At 45.9% G+C, this 24,265-nt stretch overlaps 1 protein-coding gene across 1 annotated transcript; it reads right to left on the minus strand.

Annotated features, from left to right (window-relative positions):
* Positions 1-2,784: 2,784 nt before the first annotated feature.
* On the minus strand, positions 2,785-18,794 carry ENO1 (enolase 1). Its single transcript, XM_049809948.1, has 12 exons — positions 18,673-18,794; positions 12,779-12,872; positions 11,334-11,429; positions 8,686-8,744; positions 7,792-7,861; positions 7,463-7,596; positions 7,072-7,294; positions 5,226-5,423; positions 4,778-4,979; positions 4,288-4,396; positions 3,781-3,839; positions 2,785-3,260 (listed from the first exon to the last, which is right to left on the minus strand). Exons 2-12 carry the CDS (start codon positions 12,861-12,863, stop codon positions 3,191-3,193), a joined length of 1,305 nt encoding a protein of 434 aa, XP_049665905.1. The 5' UTR covers positions 12,864-12,872; positions 18,673-18,794; the 3' UTR covers positions 2,785-3,190.
* Between the last annotated feature and the right edge of the window lie 5,471 nt (positions 18,795-24,265).

Raw genomic sequence — 24,265 nt, forward strand, 5'->3', positions numbered from 1 at the left:
GGTGCCAGCCACTACTCCTGTCAGTCATTTCATCACAGCTGTACTGCCACTTAGGACTTCGTCAATTTACAGCAACCAGTGACCTGATTTCCCAGCTCTTTTTGCTTTCTGATGCCTATTAAAAGCAAACCACCAGGTGTAAATAGAGGCCCAGGTAAGGTGGGTTGAGAATTTGGACTTCACTTTCTGAAGTACCAGGTGAGAAACAGCCGTGCTATTGCTTCCCAAGATGGTTCTGCTAAAAAGCTTTCTAAACCACTTTGCATATATTACAAGCTTGCCTCTTTGACAGAAGAGGAAAAATCCCTTGATAGGATTTATGAGCAATTAGTTGGTTTATTCATTTAACAGGTCTAATTCAGAGATCAGCTATGTGTGAAAAGTGCACCAGGTTTCAAATCTGCATAGAGTACAACCAGCTTAGACCAATGCCTTATGAAAGGACAACTGTGTGTGAGAGGAGGCATTTACCATGTGCTGAGCTTGGGCTGGAAATTTGGTATTTATAGCAAAGCTCTTCTTAAGAAGGGCTTGACAGTGGAGATAAATCTCATAAGGAGAAACAGTTGCCAACTGCCCAACAAAGGGATGTTTTCATTGCACTGATTATTGTCTTTACAGGGAGGTTTGTTTCAAATAGCCAGCTGTGCCTGCATGTGCTTTCAGACTCCATCTGCTGAACTGGCTTTAGGGGCCAGGGAAGCCTGAAATGCAATTGGGGTCTGCATTCACTTATTCCCAGGGGATGCTGGTCCATGGTCCTTTGGACACCATGAAAATACAGACCTGGATCCAAATATACCCATATCTCAGGTGACAGGAGTTCAATATTCCTCCTGAATATTGAATGCGGGCAAGCTCCTGGGACCGGGGGTCACATACCCTCAAGACATAAGCTTTAGTCTACTACTCGCATCGGAAAACACCGCATTATACAAGAACCATTATTTTCCTCCCTCCATGGTTTCAGTTACAGTGAAGATGCCAAAAACTCTTTCTTTCCCCTGTGAGGGGTGTTTAGCATTCTTGGTGTTGCAGCTTTATACAAGACAAGATACTTGGGAAATGCCAACAACAGATGAGTCGTTCTAGTTAAAAAACATTGATCAATAGACACTGTGGAAGCCAGGCTTTCCCATAAACAGTTCCCTGTGTGCTAAATCCTTTCATTAGCTATTACACACGCTAGTACTAGGCAGACCCAGCATCGCCCAGCAGCTCACAAACATCTCTCTTCTGGCTTTACTCCTCACAGGGCCACCTCATACCTCTTGTCCTCTGATGGCAGAGCACTGGTGTACAGGTTTGTTTAAAGATATAACACACAGTCCTTACCCCTCAGCATTTTATAGCTCTGTACTTTGTAACTGCAGCTTACAAAATAAAATCTGTGGTTTTTCCCAAACTAGAAATGAAGATGTTCTTTAAGATCCAGTATTTAAGGTAAATGATGACACATACCCTGCAGCATCACTGGCTTTAAATGCAGTTTCCATCTCACTGATTTAAAACCGTAAGAGATAAAATTGACTTACAACACCACAGTGCAACACATGCAACGCCCACAGCGGGGCACTGTTGGGCTCCTCACAGATAATAAAAATTTCCAGCCACAGGTGATTTAGTTTGCTGGAGTTAAAAGACTACTAGAATAGTCATTGAAGTGAATCAGAAATTAGTCTTTTCCTTACAAATCTGCCATTATGGAAAAAGCCACATAAGCAACAAGAACTGGCTTAAACGACCGCTCCATCAATTGTGTAATAATTTGCTTTTTCCTGCCTGCTAAGGGACTAACATGACAACTCTGCTCCCCACTCTGAGGATGCTGCTCTGACAATGACTACACAAAGTAATAGAACCACAAGGGTGACAGAGCCACTGAACACTCTTGCCAAACCCCAAGAAAAAGGAATTCTTCCTCCTCATCTTCAAGAACAAACACTGGCTGAGGATGAGCCATATGCTCTACCTCACTGCCTTCCCTTCCCAGCCAGACCAGCAGAGCTGCAACCTGAACAAAACAAAGGAGTTTAGAAATATAAATATTTGCTCATGAGCCTTTTGTTTATGACCATCTGCTCCCACACAGCTAGAAATCCCCTCAAGTGTTTTCTTCTCCCATGTGAAATATGCTACCTAGATACTAATAGGATAAAAATTAAAGTGCAGCTATCAGATCAACTTTCAATTACACCTTATATTAGAGTGCTATTAACAAAGCACAAGGGTTCAGGAATAGTACTGTTCCACAACTCACATGCTGTTGATCTACATCTTCTCATAGCAACAGATCAAGATGGAGGCTACAAATTCACTTTCAACACGGTTAACACTGTGCCAAGACTTTTGCTAAAAAAGCCAAGGCTACTACTGAATTTTTTCAGTAATACTGTGACAAGACTGACAAGCAGACATTTGCAACAGTCCATGATAAAGGTTAATAACGGTAATTGTCAGGATACACCTCATCTTTGATAAATGAAAACCTCTGAGCTTTTTCTCTCCCCCTGCAGGATCACAGTTGATCTAAGGATTAGAAACCTATTCTTAGTCCCCTTTCCAAACGACTAAACATATACTTGAAGGCCACCTCCTGACAGCAGGCACATACATTCAGCCAATTCTTTGTCTATTTGTCACAAAGAAACTTAAGTCCAACCCATGGCCACAGCAACAGCATTCCAACTCTTGCTCGCTGCAACAGCTTTAAAACATTGTATGATTGCACAGAGGTAGGTATCCCTGTTCCTCAGTCTCCCCCAAAGTAACTCAAAGCCACACTTTGTTGGGTTGTTTGATGCTTTTATTTATCACATGTAAAAACACTACTATTTCTGTTTGCAGGTACCTCTTGCTGCACTGCAAGTCACACAGCTCCAAACATCGAAGACCAGACAGGCAGAGAAAGCAATTGAAGTGTTTATGCCCAGACAAGGTCATGATCCCAGAGGGTGTTTAATACACAGAAACCCCCCCACAAGAACTGTTCTACAAAAGCAGTACAGCATTACAAGTAACAGATCAGAGTTGGTGAAAACACTACGTGAAGGAATTGTCTCAGGGGGAGAGGACCTGCAAAACTGGTCTTTTTCTTTCAGCTGCCCTTATCTTTCTAGTATAGGTAATTGTGATCTAAGTAGATGACTAGTGCTTTAAACCAGAACAGGCGTTGACTGATCCACACAGCTTAGTGGATACAAGGGTTCCTGAAGTTCCTTCCAGCAAAACGGGCCTTGCTGCCAAGCTCCTCTTCAATTCTGATGGAAAGGGAAGAGAGTGCCAGGTGTCAGCAGACAGTGTATAACTCCTGCATTAGCACAGCTGCTGACCTTACACTAAGTCACCCAATCTACCTGGTACTGAAGATACTATCACAGAGTCCCACCAAGCAACTTCAGTAATACACACGTTGAACTGCACTGGTCAGTATCACCCACCTTACATGGCTTTGCCCAAACATTTTAAGTGCTTGCCCAAGGGAACAGCATCATGCAGATAGGACAATGTCCCATAGCTAGTACTGCAGGACGCCTTGTATGATGCTCCCCTTGAGCATATCTGTTATGGGCATTACCCATCCAACGCATCATTTAGCCTACAGTCAGCTCTGCAAGTGCAGCACCAGCCCAAAGCCACCTCTGCCAGTGCCAGTTTGTCCTTAAGCTGCAGAGTGTTTGAGATGCAGAAGACCAAGCTGTTCCCCAAACGCATTAGTGGAACAGCCATTCTATGTCAGACTTAACCCTCAACTGTTTCCCCCCCCCCCGAAAGTCTCACCTCAGCAGCTGGTTATACTTGGCTAGGCGCTCAGATCGGCAAGGGGCACCAGTTTTGATCTGAAAGGGAAACCAGAAAGTTAGTAAAGAACTACAGCAGAAATAAGGCCACAGTTGCTAACACAAAACTATTATATTCTGTTGAGATTTATAAGCATAATCACAAGCTTGGTTTCAGCATCAGACTCTAAATATCTGTATACTCACAACTGGATAGGGCTTGGGAGCAATGAAGTGTTCATTTGCTAGCAGCTTCCGTATCAGGAAAACCTGATATACCCACTGGAGTTGACCAAGATTTTTTTAAATTAGTGGTTAAAGGTGAGTTTACACAAGATAACATGTTCCCTTGTCACACTCCCATTAGACAAATCAGCTTCCTCTATCCAGAGACAGCAAATATACACGCCTTAAGTCAGAGCAGACCCCATCTACTGTGCAGCATGGCTTCATCACCATATTAACTCATCAAGCAAAGAGGCAACCTACAGCAGCCACAGATACCAACCTGACCAGTGCAGAGACCAACTACCAGATCAGCAATGAAGGTATCTTCTGTTTCTCCAGAGCGATGACTCACCATCACACCCCAGCCATTGGACTGGGCAAGCTTGCAGCTAGAAGAGAGAAACAGATAAAGCCTCACACCATCCCTGTTTGCTTAGCAGCCTTTGCTCTAGCTTTGATGCCAAGTGGCAGGCATTCCTTGCTTTGGCAAGACAGAACTGCCCCTTGGTACATCTTAGGATTACGTGACAACACAGTGACAAAGAGCTGCTTTTACACATGCTTAGACCCAGTAAAGTTGTTTGATATGCCTATAGGACTTCAAGACCAAAGGTACAGGTTTACTTGTCGATATCATCTATTAGTTAACAATTTTCTCCCTCACAGATGGCCAAGCAACAGATTTCTATTCCACTAACTCTGGTCTATATGTTCATCTCCCTCAATTAGACCATCACCCTCCCTGGCACTGCCAAGAGGGGAGAACTTACGCTTGCAGAGACTCTGTCACTGAGCCAATCTGGTTGACCTTAAGGAGGAGGCAGTTGCAGGATTTCTCCTCCACAGCCTTGGCAATACGCTTAGGATTGGTCACAGTCAGATCATCACCAACCACCTGGATGCCAACACTGCCAGTGAACTTCTTCCAGGCAGCCCAGTCATCCTGGTCAAACGGATCTTCAATGGACACCACTGCAGAGAGATACAAGGAGCTTTAAGACAATGCCACCCTGAAAGGTCTTGTTTGAAATCAGTGGCACCAAAGTGCTGCAGCCAAGTATTATCCACCGCCAAGAACATTCCTAAGACTCCTAAAAGGCTAGCTGTTTGTTCTGCTCTTGATCCCTCTTATAAGGGAGGCTGCACCCAAACTCTTTCCTTCAGCAATCAATCCCTACTCACCACTACTACCATGCTTCTTGTTGACAAACAACTTACAGGGGTAGTTCTTGACAAAGCCCTTGTACAGGTCAGCCAGCTGATCAGGAGAAATGTATCTGCTGGGATCATCAGGGGATTTGAAGTCCAGGTCATACTTTCCATCACGGTAGAACTCTGAGGCAGCCACATCCATGCCAATGACAACCTTTTCAGTGTAGCCAGCCTTGCTGATAGCAGTCTTCAGCAACTCCAAAGCTGAAACATGGTAAGGTACTTGTGAATTCCCACCAAACATCTCAACTCAAGAGCTATTCATTTACCAGCAACACTACATTCACTTGGCAAAGAATCTCCATTACACCCTACAGAAAGCCTGAAGGCCCCACAGAAAAGGTTCTTAAGCTCTCCCACTTCCAAAGTGACTGGAACAAGTTTTTACTTTTAATACTGCTTTTAGCTTGTAATACTCTTGAGACACCATTATGGGATTCATCTCTTCAGGCAGGACTACGTGTCAGCCCCGAAATCTTAATACTAGATGGACTAGATGGTAATACATCCTCTTTCAGCTTTATGCACATGGGCACGAAGTAGTGACTGCACTTTAGTCCCTTTCAGCTCCACATCAGGTGTTCACCATGAAAGTAGTAAGCATGCAAACCTGACAGGCAATGGGATCCACAGCCTGCCTCTGCACAGGGCACCCTCTCTTTGCATCTACCCGTTTTCCACTTGCACGTTTATATGCAGGACTAGAACTACTCAGTAGGCACATCTGAATACTACCCACTATGCTACCGTGTTTGGCAGAGTCCAAGTAAGGAAATTCAGTATGGTCACAACCAGTAAGACTCTCCCAATCACCCCTGACTCAAAGCCCAGCAGTTGGATCAAACAGGCTCTTCACAATAGGAAGCTTAGATCAAGTGTTCTTGTTCAGGGTTTTTTTGTGGGTTTGGGTTTTCTGTTTGGGTTTTGGGGAGGTTTCAGGGGTTTTTTGTTTTGTTTTTTTTTTAGAAGATGTTAATGTAGTCCAAAGTGCAAAAGCAGCTGCTGCCAGCAACACAAATACCTTGGACTGTAATGGTCATTCAAGGTCATATTCACTGATGTCTGCTAGGGTACAGACCTAGCAAGAGCTGCACGTGACTGCGGTATTCAGAAACACCCTGATTTCTGGTGCTGGCTCAGTATCTTCAGTGTCAGGCAAAACAGTTCAGAGGCCACCTTCAACAATAATATAACTAGCAGCTTTAAAGTAACAAGTAACTTAAGAGATCTAGTACTCTACTGGCTTATTAGCAGCTTCATTTCTGCTGAAAAGGCAGAAAAACAGCTCTTCTGGTTCAGTTTCTGTAGGAACAGGCATTTCACTTTCCACAAGACAAACTGCCTCCCTCCTCCAACAGGTTTCTGAACAGAACTGTTTGGCTGCAGAAGCAACAAAAGCTTCAACTTCCCAGGGAAGCCTTCATGCACTCCCACACACTACCAGGCACAGATGAAACTGTTCTCCTCCTTTGTCAGCAGAAAAACAAACTCCACTGAACTTAGACTAGACTTCTGGGAAACCTGCAATGCATGCAGACATTCCCATACCACTTTCCAACAGGGAGGAGGTAAGATTCCCTTAAGCTGCTACAGGAATGAAACAGTAATGAGGTATTGAAGTCAAAGCCATCCTCTCAAGCTGCATTAACTGATGTTCAAGGGAATAGCTCTGTGGTCCTATACTGGACCACACCAGTGTGGCTTCTTGTAAAGTCTGTCAGGATAAGCAGAGCAAAGAAACAGCAGCAAATCCTACACCCTACTCATCTTGCTTTCCAGTCATACTGGACAGGTATGGTCTTCCTTCTCTGGCTAACAGTTACACCTCCTCCCACACTTATGTCATTCTTACCTTCTTTATTTTCCAGGATGTTGGGGGCAAAGCCACCCTCATCACCCACGTTGGTTGCATCCTTGCCATACTTCTCCTTGATTACATTCTTTAGATTGTGATAGACCTCTGCACCAATGCGCATTGCCTCCTTGAAACTGTCAGCACCCACAGGGAGGATCATGAACTCCTGCATAGCCAGCTTATTGCCAGCATGGGAGCCACCATTGATCACATTGAAAGCCTTGGAGTAACCAAAACCAAAAGTCAAGTTAGAATGTTTCAGGGTAAACTGATACCAGCATTTATGTTAAGACTCTTCATTCTCTAGAAAACTTGATCCAAGACTACAAAGACATCATGAAGCACCTGGTCAGATCAAGTCTTGAGCTAGCCCTACCAAGAGACTTACAGGCACTGGAAGAATGACTTCTGCATTTCCAGCAAGGTCAGCAATGTGACGGTACAAGGGGACACCCTTCTCAGCAGCACCAGCTTTGCATACAGCCAGAGATACACCCAAGATGGCATTGGCACCAAATTTGGCTGAAATAAGAAGAAATTTTTTACATAAATGTTAAGTCTTCGTAAAGAGACTCAGCAATACCAGCACCATGGTCTTGATTATGGAAGCACACAGCATATGCCATGCACTGCCCATTGTTTCTGATACGGCAAGACAGAATTCTATAAACCAAAATCCATCTTTTCACACCTCACTGCAACACAAAGCCCACTTACATTTGTTCTCCGATCCGTCCATTTCCAGCATCAGTTTGTCAATCTTTTCTTGCTCCACAACGTTGACATTCTGCAGAGAGAAGCAAGCAAAGCACTGCTTGACACCCAACATGGCTCTACAAACTCTCACCTACCCACTGCATTTTTTGTTTCCCTGGCAGGCACCAAGACTTGCTTAAGGCCAACTACCAACAGCTGAAGAGACTAGTTCTTGTCATTATCACACAGCAGCATCTTCTGTAAGGCTACTGTGTCCCTTGACTTCCTGACACTTACACCACTATCTGCCAGGCATAGCATAGGAGAAAGGCCCAGTTCATGCCCCCTGCCCTTTCAGTGCAAGCTCAAAGACAACCAGCTTGATCGCAACATACACACATTTGTAACTTAATACACAATGTTCGGAATTGTGACTAAGCATGTGCAATCACTTTATGCATTAACGCCTAGTTTTGCACCATCCTTTCTAGCTAGCGGTTAGTGCCCACAAAGCACACGGGAATCTCACTCAAGCAGACTTTACTAAGATCCCCTCAGATGCCCCTCCAAATTAGCCAGCTTGGATAAAACCCAGTCCCTCCCCATCACTCAGCCACCCTTTTAAGCACAAAGCAGCTTATATTTTAACTGCACACCACTGAAGTTCCCAGGTGCTTAAGTATTTCTGCACACAACACTAGGCTACTAGAGACTGTTTTGATTAAGTGTCAGATATGCAGCCATTAAGTAAAGCAATTCCTGTAGGTAAGTTTGTTGACATGCACTCCAATACACAGGCTAACACCCCCCGCCTTGTAATACAGTTCCTGTAACTGTCTCTAGAGAGACAACCCATTAGTTAGGACACACTGGACCAGCATTAGCTGATGTTAGCAGAAGACAGATTGCTCCTACCTTGCTAATCAGTGCAGGTGCAATTGTTTTATTGACGTGCTCAACAGCTTTTGAGACACCTGGAAGGAACAAGCAAATCAGACACAGGTCAACCACACTGACTATGCAGGCATTAGTAGGTGATCTCAGTAACAATAAAAATTAAGAATACCACCTCATGCTAGTCAAACCCCAATCCAACCTGAGCTTACAGCCAAATCTCAACACTTATAGAGGTCACCTCAATTGAATGGAAGTTGCACGAAGTAAGCATCGTCTAGGAATGCCTGCTGCAATGTTAGTTTGCAAGACCATGCACTGGAGAAATTCATCCAAGTGACAAGGTTGCACTGAAAGCACATCCATTACCTGTGTACACAATGCTGTCCCCAGGAACTCGTTAACATATTTAACAGCTCTGGATACACCTGACAGAAGCGAAATGGACAAGAGAATCAAGGAAGAGATGAAGACTCAGCCAAAACCAAAGCCAGTCATGCAAGAAAAAGAAAAGGACACAAATAGGTAAACAGACCTACAAGTCAGCAAGTGCCTGATACTGAGCAGCAGACTAGATGCAAAAGGGTTCAAAGGGTAGAGGAAACTGCGCATCAGCCAGCAAGGCTGTATTTGGTCTTCCCATCCAGGTTTCCGTACTACTGCAAACACCATTGTGGACCCAAGCCTCAAGTGACTGAACGACAGCATTTAGAAAAGGTTTTAGGATAGGCTATTCCTATCCATTCATAGAATGGATGAGTAAGGGGAAAGAAAAAGGCTTCCCCAGAAGTTAAGCATGCAGCAGCTCAGGCATGTCACTATGTGCTATTATTCTGTAACATTGCTAACACATTACCTTAGCATATGTTTTATGCTCGATACAACACTGAAGTACACTGTCTCTTGCACCTGGATGCAGGAACAGAAATTGCCCGCTCCTGGCTTCAGACAGGGCATAAAGCATGAACACAGCACCACCCTTTTAATCTATGTGAACCTACCATTGTGCAAACCAGAAGTTCCAGTATGAACTTGCTTTTTGCCCCATCAGCAGAGACCATCTTTAACCAGCTACCGATATTAGCCTAAGGAATACAGTCATCCCTGCATGGTGGTTAAAGATTTCCAAAGACTTAAGCCTCAGAACTGGTAAATGCTAATTAAGTGCACCCTGAACCACATTAATTGTTTCTTAAATGGTCTAAGTCTGCAGATTTATATTACAGAAGACCAAACAGCTATCTACAAGTCATTCCATTTGGCAATTATTTTTTCATAACTCATGTTACTCCCTAGCTGACAAAAACCTTCAGCTGTGACAGTCTTTTGTAGAAGCTCAGACTACCATCTAGCTAAGTGCCACGAAAAACTGCCTGTAGGATCAGATTTAACAGGTCTAAACACACACATATTTAGCACACATTTACTCTTCTCAAGGAAAAGTGCCCTAGGTCAACAGCGTTAAGCTCTTCAGCTCTGGGATATTCAGTCATCTAAGAGTTTATTCTGTCTTAAAGTAGTAAGAACCATGAATCTTCTCAGAGAAGGCTCTCCAAGTTCAATTCAGTAGCTACCCACTCTAACCACTCTTCCTTAATATGCACAAAATATTTCAGCTTCCTTTTACTGGACTGGCAGAAAAGTTTGAAGACAAGTAATTTCCTCTCCCAGCCAAAAGTTAAGTTGATTGCATATACTTGGAAGGCATCACCAATGCTTTTACAGCAGCAAGCTGAAAAGGAGTCCTACCTGTCCAAGCTCTCAGAACTGTCATAAGAATTACTATTAGGATGTTTACTAGGTAATCACATCTTGTATGCAGCTATTTGTTTTCCCCCATACTTGTTCCCAAGCCAGTCTGGTGACCACTGTGTTCAGTTTCCTTTCAGAACATACAACCAGTCCCCAACCAACTGAAATATTACACCACTGACATGAATTTAAGTACCCTGGCTACCCATCATGACAGACAAAAAGCTAAAAGTGGCTTTATTATGCACTCTGAAACAAAAATATCTTCCATGATTACCAGCGTAAAGCTGCACACAAGCTGTGGTCAGCAGCTGGCCTAAATCTCAGGTTCAGAATTTAACATGCTGGGATCGAAGGAGCCTATAGTACCAGAGCAGATACATTTAACAGTTCTTTGAAAATTTGGTGTATGAAGAGATCTTGTGACTAGCTGCAGTATCACCCAGCCTTTAGGAGCAGGCAGTTCAGATGCTCTTACGACACGCTACTGAAGCACTCTGTACTCTGACATGCACGGCAACAAGAGTGGCCTAACAAAGTATGTTGGGGTATACTGTACTAGAGACATGATCACCTAGCTGGCATGCCTGAGCTCCACGTACCCACCTACAGAAGTACAGTGATCTCCACCACTATGTAGCTGCACTGCTGGAGGCAGAGTCACTCTCCACATTGTCCCCTGGAAAATCCAGCAGTCTGTGCTTTACATCTGCCCCAGCCATACAGCCAATGGGTGGTATGCATTGCTATCATCTTACTGGTAATCTCCATTGCTTTTGCTTAATTGCCATACCTTGTGTACAGAATGTGGACAGCAGTAAAGGAGCCCCTGTGTCCTCTGCTACAATTTGGCATAAACATACACAGCAGCAGAGTCATCATAACGTGCCAAGCTGGGTACCAAAATTCAGGTTTACCTTTCCCCATGTAGCGTGTCTTGTCATTGTCACGAAGCTCCAGAGCTTCATAGATGCCAGTTGAAGCACCGCTGGGAACAGCAGCTCTGAACAGACCTGTTTACAACAGAAACAAGAACTCTTCTCAGCACATTCAAACCCTCAAAAGCATTGTCGACTCATACACCATCCCAACCTACCACATATTTCCATCCCTGGAGATGGGAGAGGTAATCTCTAAACCACATCTCTGCTCATACACTGATCCTGAGAGAGCTGTCTGCTCCTTCACAGGATCACCAACTCATCAGTGTCTCCCTCATGCTGATCAACAGCAAGCTGACTCACTCGTTCTCTTCCACTGTGCATTTCAAGTGTTTTAAGTTAGAAAAGTCATCCATTGCCCTTCCAAAAAGGGTAGCTTTATTCACTGAATCTACTTTTGAGCCCAGTTTGGCAGGCAATCTCTTAAATTCTTCTAAGATGCAGCATAAAAGGGACAATTAGGAGGCCTATTTTGTTAATATGAGTTCTGAGCTCTTCTGACAACAGCACAGCCACCCAGACTGCCCATTCTTCCAACCAAGGATGCTGAACTTTGAGCAAGTCAGTACACTGGAGTCTGTTCTGCATGTGCTTCAAGATGCCAGTGTCCAGTCCTTCCCTTATGCCACTACAGCAAAGAGCTTAGTAGGGGCAATCTCGTTAAATGACTGCATTAATCTTTTGAGGCAGAAAGATCAGCTATTTAGTTAGTGTATTACAGCTATTGTGTTTGCTCATTCCACCAAACCACACTGGTATGTGTTTGGACAATGCCTTTGTCAGATCCTATCAGATATGAGATGAACAACTAACAAACCAAGGGAAAGTCCTGCAATAATTAAAAATATAACATGTTATATGTGAAAACCCAATTAGACAAGTTTCATCATGCCCGAGCACTTACAGAAAGAAGAAACCATTACCCAAGATTCAACTCTCCAGCAGAAAACTGTTTCATTACACAAAGTTACTGCTAGACAACTCAAGAATTAAACCTCAAGCACAGTCACACAGAGTTTAGGGAACACTGAAAACTAAGACCATTAGCAGCTGCTTAAGGGCAGGAACGAAGGCCTTATTAACACTGAGTTTGTAAGCGCTATCCCAGTTTACGCTCAGGGCAAGGGGAGGACAGCAGGTTTGGATTAACACTTGCACAATTTAGACTGTAAGCAGCAGCACACTTCAAAAAATGCTTCACTGTCCAGGCCAGTATCTCAAGCTTAGCAAACTCATCCCAGTAGAATGGGGTAGAGGTTTTTCCTCCAAGTCCCACAGCAAGCTCTGCAATATGTTATACGTATGAAGGAAAGAGTAAGGACAATTGCACTGCTAGAGAAGGACAGTTCGTATACTTCTGACTGTCTCTTCAGTTTTATCAGAGAGAAGAAAGGAATAAACATCTACAGCTAAGGACTCACCTTTGTTGGTAAAGAGGTCTACCTCGACAGTGGGATTCCCACGAGAGTCAAAGATTTCACGGGCATGGATCTTGAGAATCGACATCTTTAATACCTGAAAAGAAGAGTTTAGCATTAATCATAGAATGATTTGGAAGGGACCTTCAAAGATCATCTACTTCAACACCCCTGCCACGGGCAGGGACATCTTTCACTAGATCAGGTTGCTCAAAGCACCATCCAACCTGAGTTTGAACACTTCCAATGATGGGGCATCCACAACTTCTCTGGGCAACCTCTTCCAGTGTCTCGTCACCCTCATCATAAAAAATTTCTTCCTTATATCCAAGCTAAATCGACCCTTTCTCAGTTTAAAACTTCCAGTTTTAACTTGTTCATCAATATTCTTCAATCACAGCTCTGTGCAATCAATCTTTCTTTAAACACATAAAGGACAATCTCCACACCTCTCCTTCCTTGCCTGTCCCTCCTCAACAGCTTAGAGCCATTGATGCCAGCACTCCAGTCATGCGATTCATCCCACCAAGTTTCAGCAATAGCAATTATATCATAGCTTTCCAGGTGCACAAGGGCTTCCACCTCCTTCTGTTTGCTACCCATGCTGCATGCATTGGTATAGAGACACTTCAGTTGGGCCACAGACCCTGCCAACTTTTTAGAATAAGCCTGAATTCCTTTGAGGCATTTCACAACTGTTTCCCTGTTGGTTCCTAATATATCAGTAGCATCTCACTCTTCGTTGTTACTCAAAACTCCATCTCTTCCCCCCCCAACTAAGTCTAGTTTAAAGGTCTCCTTATAAGTCTGGCCAGCTTGTTGGCAAAAACACTCTTGCCCCACTTCATCAGGTGAATCCCATCAGCTCCCAAAAGACCCAGCTTCTCAAAGGTTGATCCATGATCATAAAAGCCAAAATCCTGAGGATGGCACCAGCTAGGCAGCCAGGCGATCACCTGTTGAATTCATCTCCTCCTTCCTCCACCCCTTCCTCTGACTGGGAAGATAAAGGAGAAGACAGGAAGATAGACAACACCATCTGTGCTCCTCATCCTTTTAACACTGCTCCAAAGGACATAGTCTCCTTTAATGTTTCTAAGTTACCTCATTGCAGTATCATTAGACCCTACATAGAATAACAGGAGCAGATGATAATTCATAGGGTTCACCAGGCTTGGCAGCCTCTCACTGACATCACAAATGCAAGCTTCTAGTAGGGCAGCAAACTTCTCTAAAGAAATTGTCTCAATGGAAAATGGGCATTTCAGTGCCTCCCAGTGAGGAATCTCTAATTACGAATACATTACATGCTTTTCTGATGGCACCAGTTCTAATGCAGGTGGGTGGTTGGATCAACTTTGCATGGTTTGCTTTTCCTGGATCCCATCTATTACTCACATGCTCTTCATTCTTCGACCCCAGAGCATCATGCCTGTTACACAGGAGCATTTCAGAGGACTAGGGAAGATTCTTCCACCCCAGGTGGTGACAAGGGTCCAGCCTCCATCTCATGAACTACTGCTACTTGCATCAGTTAGCTCAAGGTTGAAGTCAGGCTTACCTTCCCCTTGCACAGCATTAAAGCAGGGCTGTTGCTCAGCCTGGGGCAGTGCACAATACCATCTATCTTCCTCCTGCTCATATCTATTGCACTGCCTGTTGAGCTTCTCCTGTAACTTAGCTACTTGTTCGAGGAGTTTTTCCCATGATTGCACTTGCAGCTATGACATCCACTGCTGCCTTCATGTGCCAGGGGGGATTTCCAGTTACTGAAGCTCTATGCAACCCAAGGTCTGGACAGCTATTCCAGTCCTTGAGAGGACTGTTTGGGTAGAGACATCAGCATAGTTAAGTTTTAGTGTTTCTCTTTGGGTTTCAGCCACAACCTTGCACTTGCAGCAGCTGGACACCATTTTCTTTCAGCAGGTCACAGTCTCCTTATAGTTCTTGGGGGGGTGTGTGGGGGGGGGAAGAGTCCACTAATAAAGTGGTAATTCTTTTGCAAGATGCCATCTTTCTAATTACCTGGAGACCTCAAGCTTCTGGGTAGACTTGCACAGCCACCAGTTGAGCTGGGGTGACCATGAGGTTGCAGCCTAAGCCTCCAGGTGAACAGAGCAAGCAGCAGCACAGAAACTGGCAAAACCTTCCCACAAGAGCTGCCATGCAAACTGCTGATGCTGCTCCAAACAGACACCTCTCCCTGTTTCCACACTGGTTATTGGTGCTCCCTAGAGGCTTCCAGCAGCTTGAACTGGCCACTGGCACAGCTGGCATCACCCAACTCTCACTCAACCCTCATGAGACCTGCTGCCTGGTCCCTCTCCCACACAGCCCAAGGGTGCCAGTGGCACAGAAATCCCCTCAGACACCCTCCCCAGGAACCTCACAAGCCTTGCACTCCTCTCAGCATGCAGCAGCTGCTGCTACCATCAGCTTGACATTCATGTCGTGTAGTAACACCTGCAGTCATACGAACAGTTCAAAAATATCACTTCACACTACTTCAACTGGGAAAACTTTTTATACTTGCTGAGAGTTAGTCTTACGTTGAAGACAGAATTCTCAACCTAGGTGGGAAGAACAGTCTAAAACCAGAAGCCTTGTTTCCAGAGAGATCTGAGGGAATGTCACGTCACCACATAAGAGCAGCCAAGTAATCCTAATACAGGAAATCTCTGCTACTAGTTAGAATTCTTTCTGATAAAAGACTAAAGTGCAACAGTTCTTGGTATGCACAGCAGCTGTTCAGAGCTGAATGTAACCCATCTTGAAATAGAAACAGTCACAGCTCTAATTAAGAACTCGCATTAATAGTTACACCGTCTTGAGTACTTACAGAAATAGCTTTTCCTCCTAAAAGGAAAAAAAACCCACCACGATCTTTTGAGCACTTCCTTTTCCCCCTTTCTCACATATCTATACACTTTTCCTTAATAAAACTGCAGTAAGCTCAGATACATTTTAAAAATTAAGTCATACACATGCCTGTAAGCCATCAACTGGCACCAAACCCAGCTCATCTGCAGAGAAGCTCAGCCTCAGAAGCAGAACTGTCTGGAAGCCAGCTTTTTGGCAAGCCAGTGTGGGTGGTAACCCTGTTTACAGAAATGGCTACGAATCTCTCTGCAGTTACTTCAAAGTTAAGAAAACAGGACCTTAGAAATATTGCTGCTTGTACAGAGCGGGGGGAAGGGGGGGGGGGGGGGGGATTAACTTCATACACTATTCTTCCTCCACAGCAAATTTTCCCTCCCCATGTTAAAAACACAGGTAGCCATTTGGTTTGTCCCCTTGGCTTTACAGTGTCCCTTCCAGTTGTCCTGCCTCTAAGCAGCATATTGTATAGGCAGCTCGAAGACTTTAGCTATTGCCTGCTTTACAGTAAGACCCACACACTGCCATATGACCAACCTAAGCAGCAAGACAACTTGGTTCAAGCTAGCCTTCATGCTGCCACTACTTAACTTTAATCAGTGAACATGCAAGCTAGAAATAAATCCCTGCAACTCTCCAGTTATCTGTCCCTACCATGCTAACACTTATCTCTCAGCACTTGCACTGAGCAATGGCTAATAGGAAGAATCTCCATTTATCTGAAAAGGACTTTCAGAGGTTATTAGGCTGGCACCTGCTATGCCTTACTTGCATTTTCAGAACCACAGCTCTGCAACAAAACATTAGGTGCCTTACTCTTCGAAAGCACGGCCAGCTCACAGGAAGTCTTAGTGCAATGCAAGAACTGTTTGTTCACCTTCACAAAGAAGGTGGAACTTTAGGAATACACACGGCAAGAGCTTCCGTTGGGAATGTCTGCCAGGTTTGACAGGATACTCAAGCGTCCTTGACAAATGACCTTTCCAGCAGTCCCTCCCCTTTCTTTAGAAGGAGGCATTTCACAGCACTGCGCCATTCCAGAGATTCCTCACACTATTGGTTTGGGGTTTTTTAGGCTCATTTTACAAACCCACCCACTTCTGTGTTCAAGAAACAGCTTTCCCACTGAGCTATTCCTGGGTAAAAATCTGATGCTGTTTAGCTCATCAGAAGCTGAGCTTTATGTGTTCTGCCTCAACCAATTCAGTCAACTCATCTAGAAAGTGAGTCAGCCCACACACAGGTCTAGCTGTAGAAATGCTAACTGAACTCAAGAGAGCTCATCAGTGGCACTGCCTGCTCCAGACCTTTGTACTTAGTGATGGAGCTAGCCAAACACACACAAATGCATGCATTGCCTTAAACCTTTTTTTTTGGTTCTATGATCTGCTGGCAAGGTCAGGGTCTCCCTTTAGGAGAAGGGCCACACACACCAGCTTTGCTAGCCTTCCCAGCAGCACACGTTGTTACCTACTTCAAGGCTAAGTTACAGCCCACTGCGCCACTGCCAGTTCTGGGTACTAGCTTTGCTATCAACTGAAATCCAAGAAATCACCACTTAACTTCCTGTGTGATCCCATCCTCTGCACAGTGCATGCAGTACCCTAACACCAATGCGGGCTACTCCAACTTAAAATCATTTCCAGAGGTTTTGTTTACAGCCAACTTTACCACCAAAAGCTGTATTTGTGAGTTATTCTGTAGCCGCATTTCTCTTAAGACAGGGTTAAGACTGAGCACTGCAACCATCTGAATGGACATTAAAAAACAAGAGTATAGTTTGGCCACAGAAAGAACTATCCTAGTCAGTGTCTTGTTACAGAACTGCCATACAGTTATCAGTGGAAGTCTTACATGACACTTCAAAGTCCCATAAGACTACAAGTGTCACACTACCACCACTCTGAAAAAAGTTTACTGCTCCTTAGAGCATTGACCTCACTGTATTAGATCCTAACATACCAATCCTACTGCTGAAGCACTCCTAAAGACTGGATAAACGTCGACCAAAAAGGGCACCTTCCAATCTTACTGCCTTGTGTTCCACATGGTATTAATTCACCTCCACGCTCTGCAACACAACGCAACGTGTTTTAAATAATGCCTGGCAGGGAGTAAGTCACAGACATGTTGAACCACTTTCTCTCTTGTTGTTTAATAAGACGGAGGCCTGAAACTGCATTGCCTCAATCTGTGGGTTTGGATGACAAACTTCACTACTTCCTGCCAGGCTCAGAAAGTCATAGCCCTGCCCTGTGACTCAGCAGTCAAGTAACGGAACAGGAGAAAGACCAAGATCCTCTCCTGCAACCCTGCACGAGGCAAGCTGGTTAAGAGGCAATATTTCTTCCACACCTTAACATCCAGAGACACACACCAAGTCATCAGGTGCTACTCCCCACGACTGCTGCCTCGATAACTAGCACTGAATTAACCCCCCTGGGAGACCTAAGGCACTCAGATCTGCGTGCTGACATCAAACATCAAATATTTGAGATGCGTAGCTGAAGGACATCCACTGCCACTAGAGAGGGGAAGGTCCAAATCACGACACGCAATCCGAGAGCAACTGTTAATGATTAAGAGAGAGAGGTTAAACCCTGCCTTTGAAAGAAGCCTTGACCCATCCCATTCCCCGGAAGGTTTTACACCCATCCGCCCACCACCACCCCCCCCCCCCCCCCCGCTGCGCACGCTGACGGAGCTATGGCCGGCGCAGGCCTCCCACCGCCCCCGCGATGCGGCTGGCGCGCTGCGTGGCAGGAAACACGCCCACAGCGACCGGCACCCCCCCGGAGACCGCCCAGGCCCGGCCTGGCCCCCGGGCAGAGCCGGCGCGGCCCCATCTCACGGGGCCGGCGGGGCCTTCGGAACTGCTGCCCGGGGAAGGAAATGAGGGGAAACCGCGGCCCCACCGGGACCTCTCGCCCCGCGTACAACTGCGGGGGGGGGGGGGTGGGGGGTGGACTGGGCCGCTGAGGCCACCGGCGGCCGGCAGGCCCTGCCGCCGCCACACTCACCTTCGGCCCAGCAGCCCCGCTCCGCACCTCAGCCCGCTCGCCGCCTCACCTCCGACTGGGACCGAGCGGCTGCGCGGACGGCAGGCTATAGCCCACCCCATGCAGATGAGCCGCCCTCCTCCCGCCCTCCATTGGTCGGCTCAGCTCCTCTCCGGTTTACCATTGGCCGGCCGGGCCTTTCACCGCTCTCCCATTGGCTATCCGCTCCTCGCGCCAGAGGCGGGCTCGCGTGCGTGCGCTACGTGCCGCGGCGGCCCTGTCGGCTCTGCCGTTCGCCTCGTGGAAAATCCCGGTGGGGGGGTGGGGCAGAGCCGCGCGCCCCTCCTCCCCGGCGCGTGCTGCGGGGCGAGCGGGCGGTCCTGAGGGAAGGCGGGACGGCGCTGAGGAGATTTCTCCTCGCGGGGCAAACCCCGGAGCCAGCGACAGCCGGGGGGGGGCTTTTCTGCTGGCCTGTGAGGACAAAGAAAACGGGTCTTTGGTGCGCGGGAGAGATACTTGGGGTACATGGAGTGTGCACGTCCCTCTGTGAACACAGACACGGGCCGGTGGGGAGAGAGAGGAGGAACGGCGTGTGGTCGTTGCCACTAAAACTGGAAGCTGAGCCTTGATTTTGCCAAGGCCCCGCAAGTGCGTGGTTCAGCTTAGTGCTGCCGCGTCGGTGAAATCCCATCCCTGCTTGCTCTGAAGAGAGGTACAGATGCGCTTGCACACGGGGTGGGCGTAGAAACGGCGACTGAAATCGGCAGGAAGGCGGCACGCTGGCAAGGGGAAGGCTGGGAGGAGAGGTGGGGGTTTATTAGTTCTAAGGAAAGGTTAATTATAAATACAATAAATTTTTACTTTGATTTTGGAGTGAATAACCATTACACTTCCTGGGGTGGAGAAGGAGCACTTATGCAGTTGATTATGACACCTCAGATACTAGTGTGCCAACAGGAACAAAAACCTTTTCAAGTGTTTTGCCTGGATCTGCACAAGGGCATCTGATGCCCCAAGACACCTGCTTGAAGACTGTGTTGTGACCAAAAGACAATGGAGCAGAACGGAGCTCACCACTAGGCCACAGATTTAAAGCCACTGCCAAAATGGAGTGACTCATGCTCCTGAAAAGCTCCAATCCCGCCATGGATGTTGAAAAAAACATCACATTATTCATTGATAATTATTTAGTCTGCTGCATTATGGTGAAGTATGAACCATGCACCACAATGAACTGGGTGCTTTGTGATTGGCAAAGCCTCCATCCCTGGAAAGTAATACTCGACTTTCTACGGACTCAGCGGTAACCACGTGTCATGGTGTTTAATAAGAACATGACCACCCACGTGAGTTGTTCCCAGCTGTGGCACTGCAGAAGGATCCTGTTCCTTCGTGGACCTATCTATCCAACTCCCCCTGGTAGCTGTTCCTTGCAACCGGCTTGGCAAGGCCCCACTCCATCTCCCCCTTTGTGCTGGAGCATTGGACCCTGGTGGGGGTGTGATGCTGGTGGGGGGGCATGCCTCCTTCCCCCTCAGTCCTTGTTGCCACCAGTCCTCCAGGCTCTCCCTGGTGGTATGGCTGCCAGGGAATATTCTGCTTTGGTTATGTTAGATAAGTTGGAGTTGTACCACAAGGTCTTTGTGGGTTTATTACAGAGAATAGCTGTGTCCATGCTTCCCATAAGCCTGTTTTTCTTCCAGGATTTTTTAACTGAGGGATAGTCACACACTGCACTGTGGAAGGGAGACTGCAATGAGGGGAATCCCATTACAAGGTCAAAACATTTGAACAGGGCCATAGGCTGACCTGGGAAATGCACAGTCTCGTCCCTTCTTACATTCCCATGCACTTAACCTTCACTCCTGGACATGATTTGCTCCCTTTCAAGGCAGAGTACCATCCCCAGCCGTGAGTGCGTGAAGCCCCAAGCAGGGACTGATGCTTTGTCTTGCTGGGACAATGCAGAGCCCAAACCCATGTGTGTAATCCCATGAGGACTCCCAGTTCCCCTGGGTTTGCTTCCTCCCATTTCACCTGACGCTACACAGCCTGTGCTCAGACTATTGGAGGCCTGCCTCTGCAGTATTTGAGGTACATAAAATCAAACCTGTGAAGTTCCCCAAGCCTGGAGTTGGGGTCTAGGAGCTCCAGTGGTTTGACAGTGCCCAGTTCCTCCTGACTGCACCATTCAAAACCATTTTGTTGCTTGCAAAGTTAGTTATGTTTGTGCTTGCTCCAAACTGCCTCGCCCTTCTAGCCTGAGTATGACTGATCATTTCTTCTGGGCACATTTTTCTTTCCTTCCTGAGAACATGCCCCCGAGACAAGCTTTAAGTCTAATAAAAAGCAAAGGAAATCTGTTGAACTGACCGCCTTCCCTAGGCACGCCATGCTGACACAATACCCCACGAGGCTCCCCCCGCATGACTCCTAGTCTCTTAGCAAGGAGACGCCATTTGAAACCCAAGTGCAATATGGCCCACATGTCCACAATGGCACTGCATGCTGTTTTTTTGTGCTTTTTCTGCCTCGCTGGGGGTACAGATTCATGTGGGCTGCACAGCCATCAATCAGGTTGAAATGCTGCTGGGTTGCACACAGATGAAATAAAGCAATATTGGCCAAGAAAAGCCCTTGGAATTAAACTGTCACTTTGTAGGTAGATGATTCTTTGCAGTGCCAACCTCCCCAAAACTGCACATTATACCCCTTATAGCTGTGTCCTTGGCAGTAGTTCCTGACTTATCCTGGAGACTTACCCTTCCTGGTGCAGAGGCATGAGAGGGGAGCACTCCCTGCAAAAACATGCTCCTGAGAGATCAGACGCTGGAAATCATAAAACTGGATTTTTTTATGCTGGGTAGCTGCTGGATTAGAGATGGTCCACCATCATTGCACTTTGTAAAAATCCTTCAATTGCTATGCATGGAAAATCACGTAGAGGTACTGAGTTTTACAATGAACTAAGGAAGATGGAGCACAAGAAAGCCTAAGGCCAGGGGAAATTCAGCATTGTAGTAGTTGAGCAAAAGACTGACAGTGAAGTATGGTAGGGTGCTCTTTGGGAATAGAAGACACATTATGAAAGGTCGTAATTAGCTTGGTGGCAGGTAGAAGTGGCATGTAAAGCAAATCCTCTGGCCTAGGAAGCTGAGCACTGAGCCTGTTGCAGCTCCATATTCCTGTTCAACAGAACCAAAGCTGTGAGAGAGAACTGGCTGTAGAAGACCAGCCTAAAGTCTTCCACTTGCCCCTTGCTTAGGCTCTTCTTTCCTTGTGACCACAAAACCAGCACAAAGCAAGCAAATTACCTTTGCAGGAGTGTGAGCAACAAGCTGCGTGGTGGGAAGCTGCATCCCCTCCTACTCGCACGGTCCCATCTCCGGCAGGCAGGACTCACTCGTGGTTCTGGCTGCAGATGCCGTGCCAAGAGCCGTGTCCGCTCCACTGAATCGTGTGTCTGCGAGAGAGGGCGCAGCTGAAGGCACTGGCCCTACAGTAGCTAGAGGCAGCATTGATCAGGCATCCATGATCAGAAGTCTGGCACCGTTCAGGTGTTGGTATAATTTTTCCTGGATCAGCAGTTTTAAAATTGCACTGTACCATACGTATTAAAATAAAAGTCAGAGCTGATGTTAAAAATGCCACTGCTCAGTCATGTATCCTGCCTGATTTTTCTTTTTCTCTTTCTTTAAAGAAAAGGTTGAGCATCCCTAAGGCTATGAGATAGCTAGCTGACTTGAGTTTCTGTGGGAACCCAGACTTGTTACCAGTTAATCAAATACTCAATGCACTCTTTTAAAATAATATATTTCTTTCATGGTTTGTGAGGGAGATATATGGCTAATAGGGTGGACACCGGGAACAGAGAGTTTCAGGAAAATGTAAAGCCACTGTAGCTAGTAATCCAGTTTGACAGCCCACACAAGTACACTAACACATCAGTGTAACATGCTGATGGAGCAGATGGAGAAAAAACACCAACACAGTTCTGGCTTAGAGGCATCCACCACCCAGAAATGGAAAACAGTTCTCATGATCAAAATCCCCTTACATTGCAAGGCCTAGTAATTTCTTGTGTTTTACAGGCCATAGTAAAATATAAGTGTAATATATATTAGTTTTTTTGATTGCTTGCAACATGCTCATGAGCACAGAAGCTGACTAGGCCAGCCTTTTCCTTCCCTGTTTAAAGTGGTTGGGCAGGAGAGTTCAGAGCTTTGCAGAGTGGGAAATCACTGCTTCAAACGGCTAAGGATGCCAAGGCAGGGAGCAGAACCACCACAGATCAGGACTTGTTTGCTAGTGGATTAATATGCTTAGTAACCATTATGCAGTGCAGGGTGCATTCCAGGGCGTGAGCTTTTGTAGCACCTTGAAAGCACTTCCTGAATACTCAGGGACTTCTCTTTCTCCCCAGTGCCTCACAAAACACCTGAAGAACATGTGTCTGGGACGCTGTGTATGCACCACCCTCACCTACTCTATCCGACGGTTCTGCAAGTGCCAGCCTGTTTGTGTTTTGGTAAGTTTCTTTTAAAAAAGCAGTCCTGCATTTAAGTGGCCTTATGAATGAGGCTTTCTGACTGCGCTACTACGTCACTGCAGTTGAGGCAAGATCTCCAGAGGAAAGCGATCGGATGCAGAAGTCAGCACTCTGTCACTCAGATTTCTTCTCTTCATTGACGCTGCAGATCGTGGTATTTTTAAGGAACATTCATTGGAAAGGTAACGGCAGTCCGACTAACGCTGGTTTTGGGTGTCTATTAAAATTATTGAATGACTATTTAAGATGTCTTCTTCCAGGCATTCAAAATCTCCTCTGACTTCACATCCTTCTCTCTTTCTTCTCATCCCCCTTTTCTGTCATGCTTTTGTCTTACAGCTTAACTCTGCAATTAACCACTACAGGTTTTAGGCACATGAATGATGAAATGACTTGAGATGACGGACCTGATGTCTCTCTTAACGCTTGTAACTTACACTGCTTCTCTTAATTCTTCTGTCTTCTCCCAGGATTTTAGAGATGGACTGGTTAGTGTCCTGAAAATTATTTAAAAGCTACCAGTTCCTGCATGTAACAGCCAGTCTGAAAGTAACTTCAGTACAATGACTGGAGTAAGGGAAGGACCTAGACTGAATTAGATCTTTTAAGTTCTCCATATAGAAAACTCGCAATTGCAGCACAAAAATTAAACTAAGAGTTGTCAGTGAGGATCTGCTATGAGAATGACAAGCCCTGCAGGGATCTCAGCCTGCTCTCTCACCTGACAGTCTGATTTCTGATTTTCTCCAACTCCAGCTGGCTTCAGAAGGTTTGGGATTTGAATTTACTATGGAAATTACTGCCCCCAGTTTGCAAGCCAGCAGGGACAGGGCAGGGAGCTTACAGACCTTGGCCAGAGAATTTTGTCTGACTTTCTACAAAATAGGCGCTCAGGATTTATTCAGCACTAAAGGGAGTTTAACAAATGCTGAAGATGTAGGTAACATTAGACTAACTGGCCATTTTTGAGAAGTGATTCTATGGACACAGGTTTGCATGCAGCTATGATTATGTAGCATGGGTCAATCATCAGCCTACATGAGTATACAAGAGCTGTGTTAGACA

This window comes from Accipiter gentilis, chromosome 1 (assembly GCF_929443795.1).
Source record: "Accipiter gentilis chromosome 1, bAccGen1.1, whole genome shotgun sequence".
Lineage (NCBI taxonomy): Eukaryota > Metazoa > Chordata > Aves > Accipitriformes > Accipitridae > Astur > Astur gentilis.

Excerpts from the sequence above, each read along its gene's own strand:
- ENO1 (XM_049809948.1), bottom strand. The coding sequence starts at position 12,863 with ATGTCGATTCTCAAGATCCATGCCCGTGAAATCTTTGACTCTCGTGGG. Across the intron at positions 7,295-7,462 it reads AAGTCATTCTTCCAGTGCCT|GCTTTCAATGTGATCAATGG; the intron begins GTAAGTCTCTTG and ends GGTTACTCCAAG. Across the intron at positions 4,397-4,777 it reads GTGACAGAGTCTCTGCAAGC|CTGCAAGCTTGCCCAGTCCA; the intron begins GTAAGTTCTCCC and ends TCTCTCTTCTAG.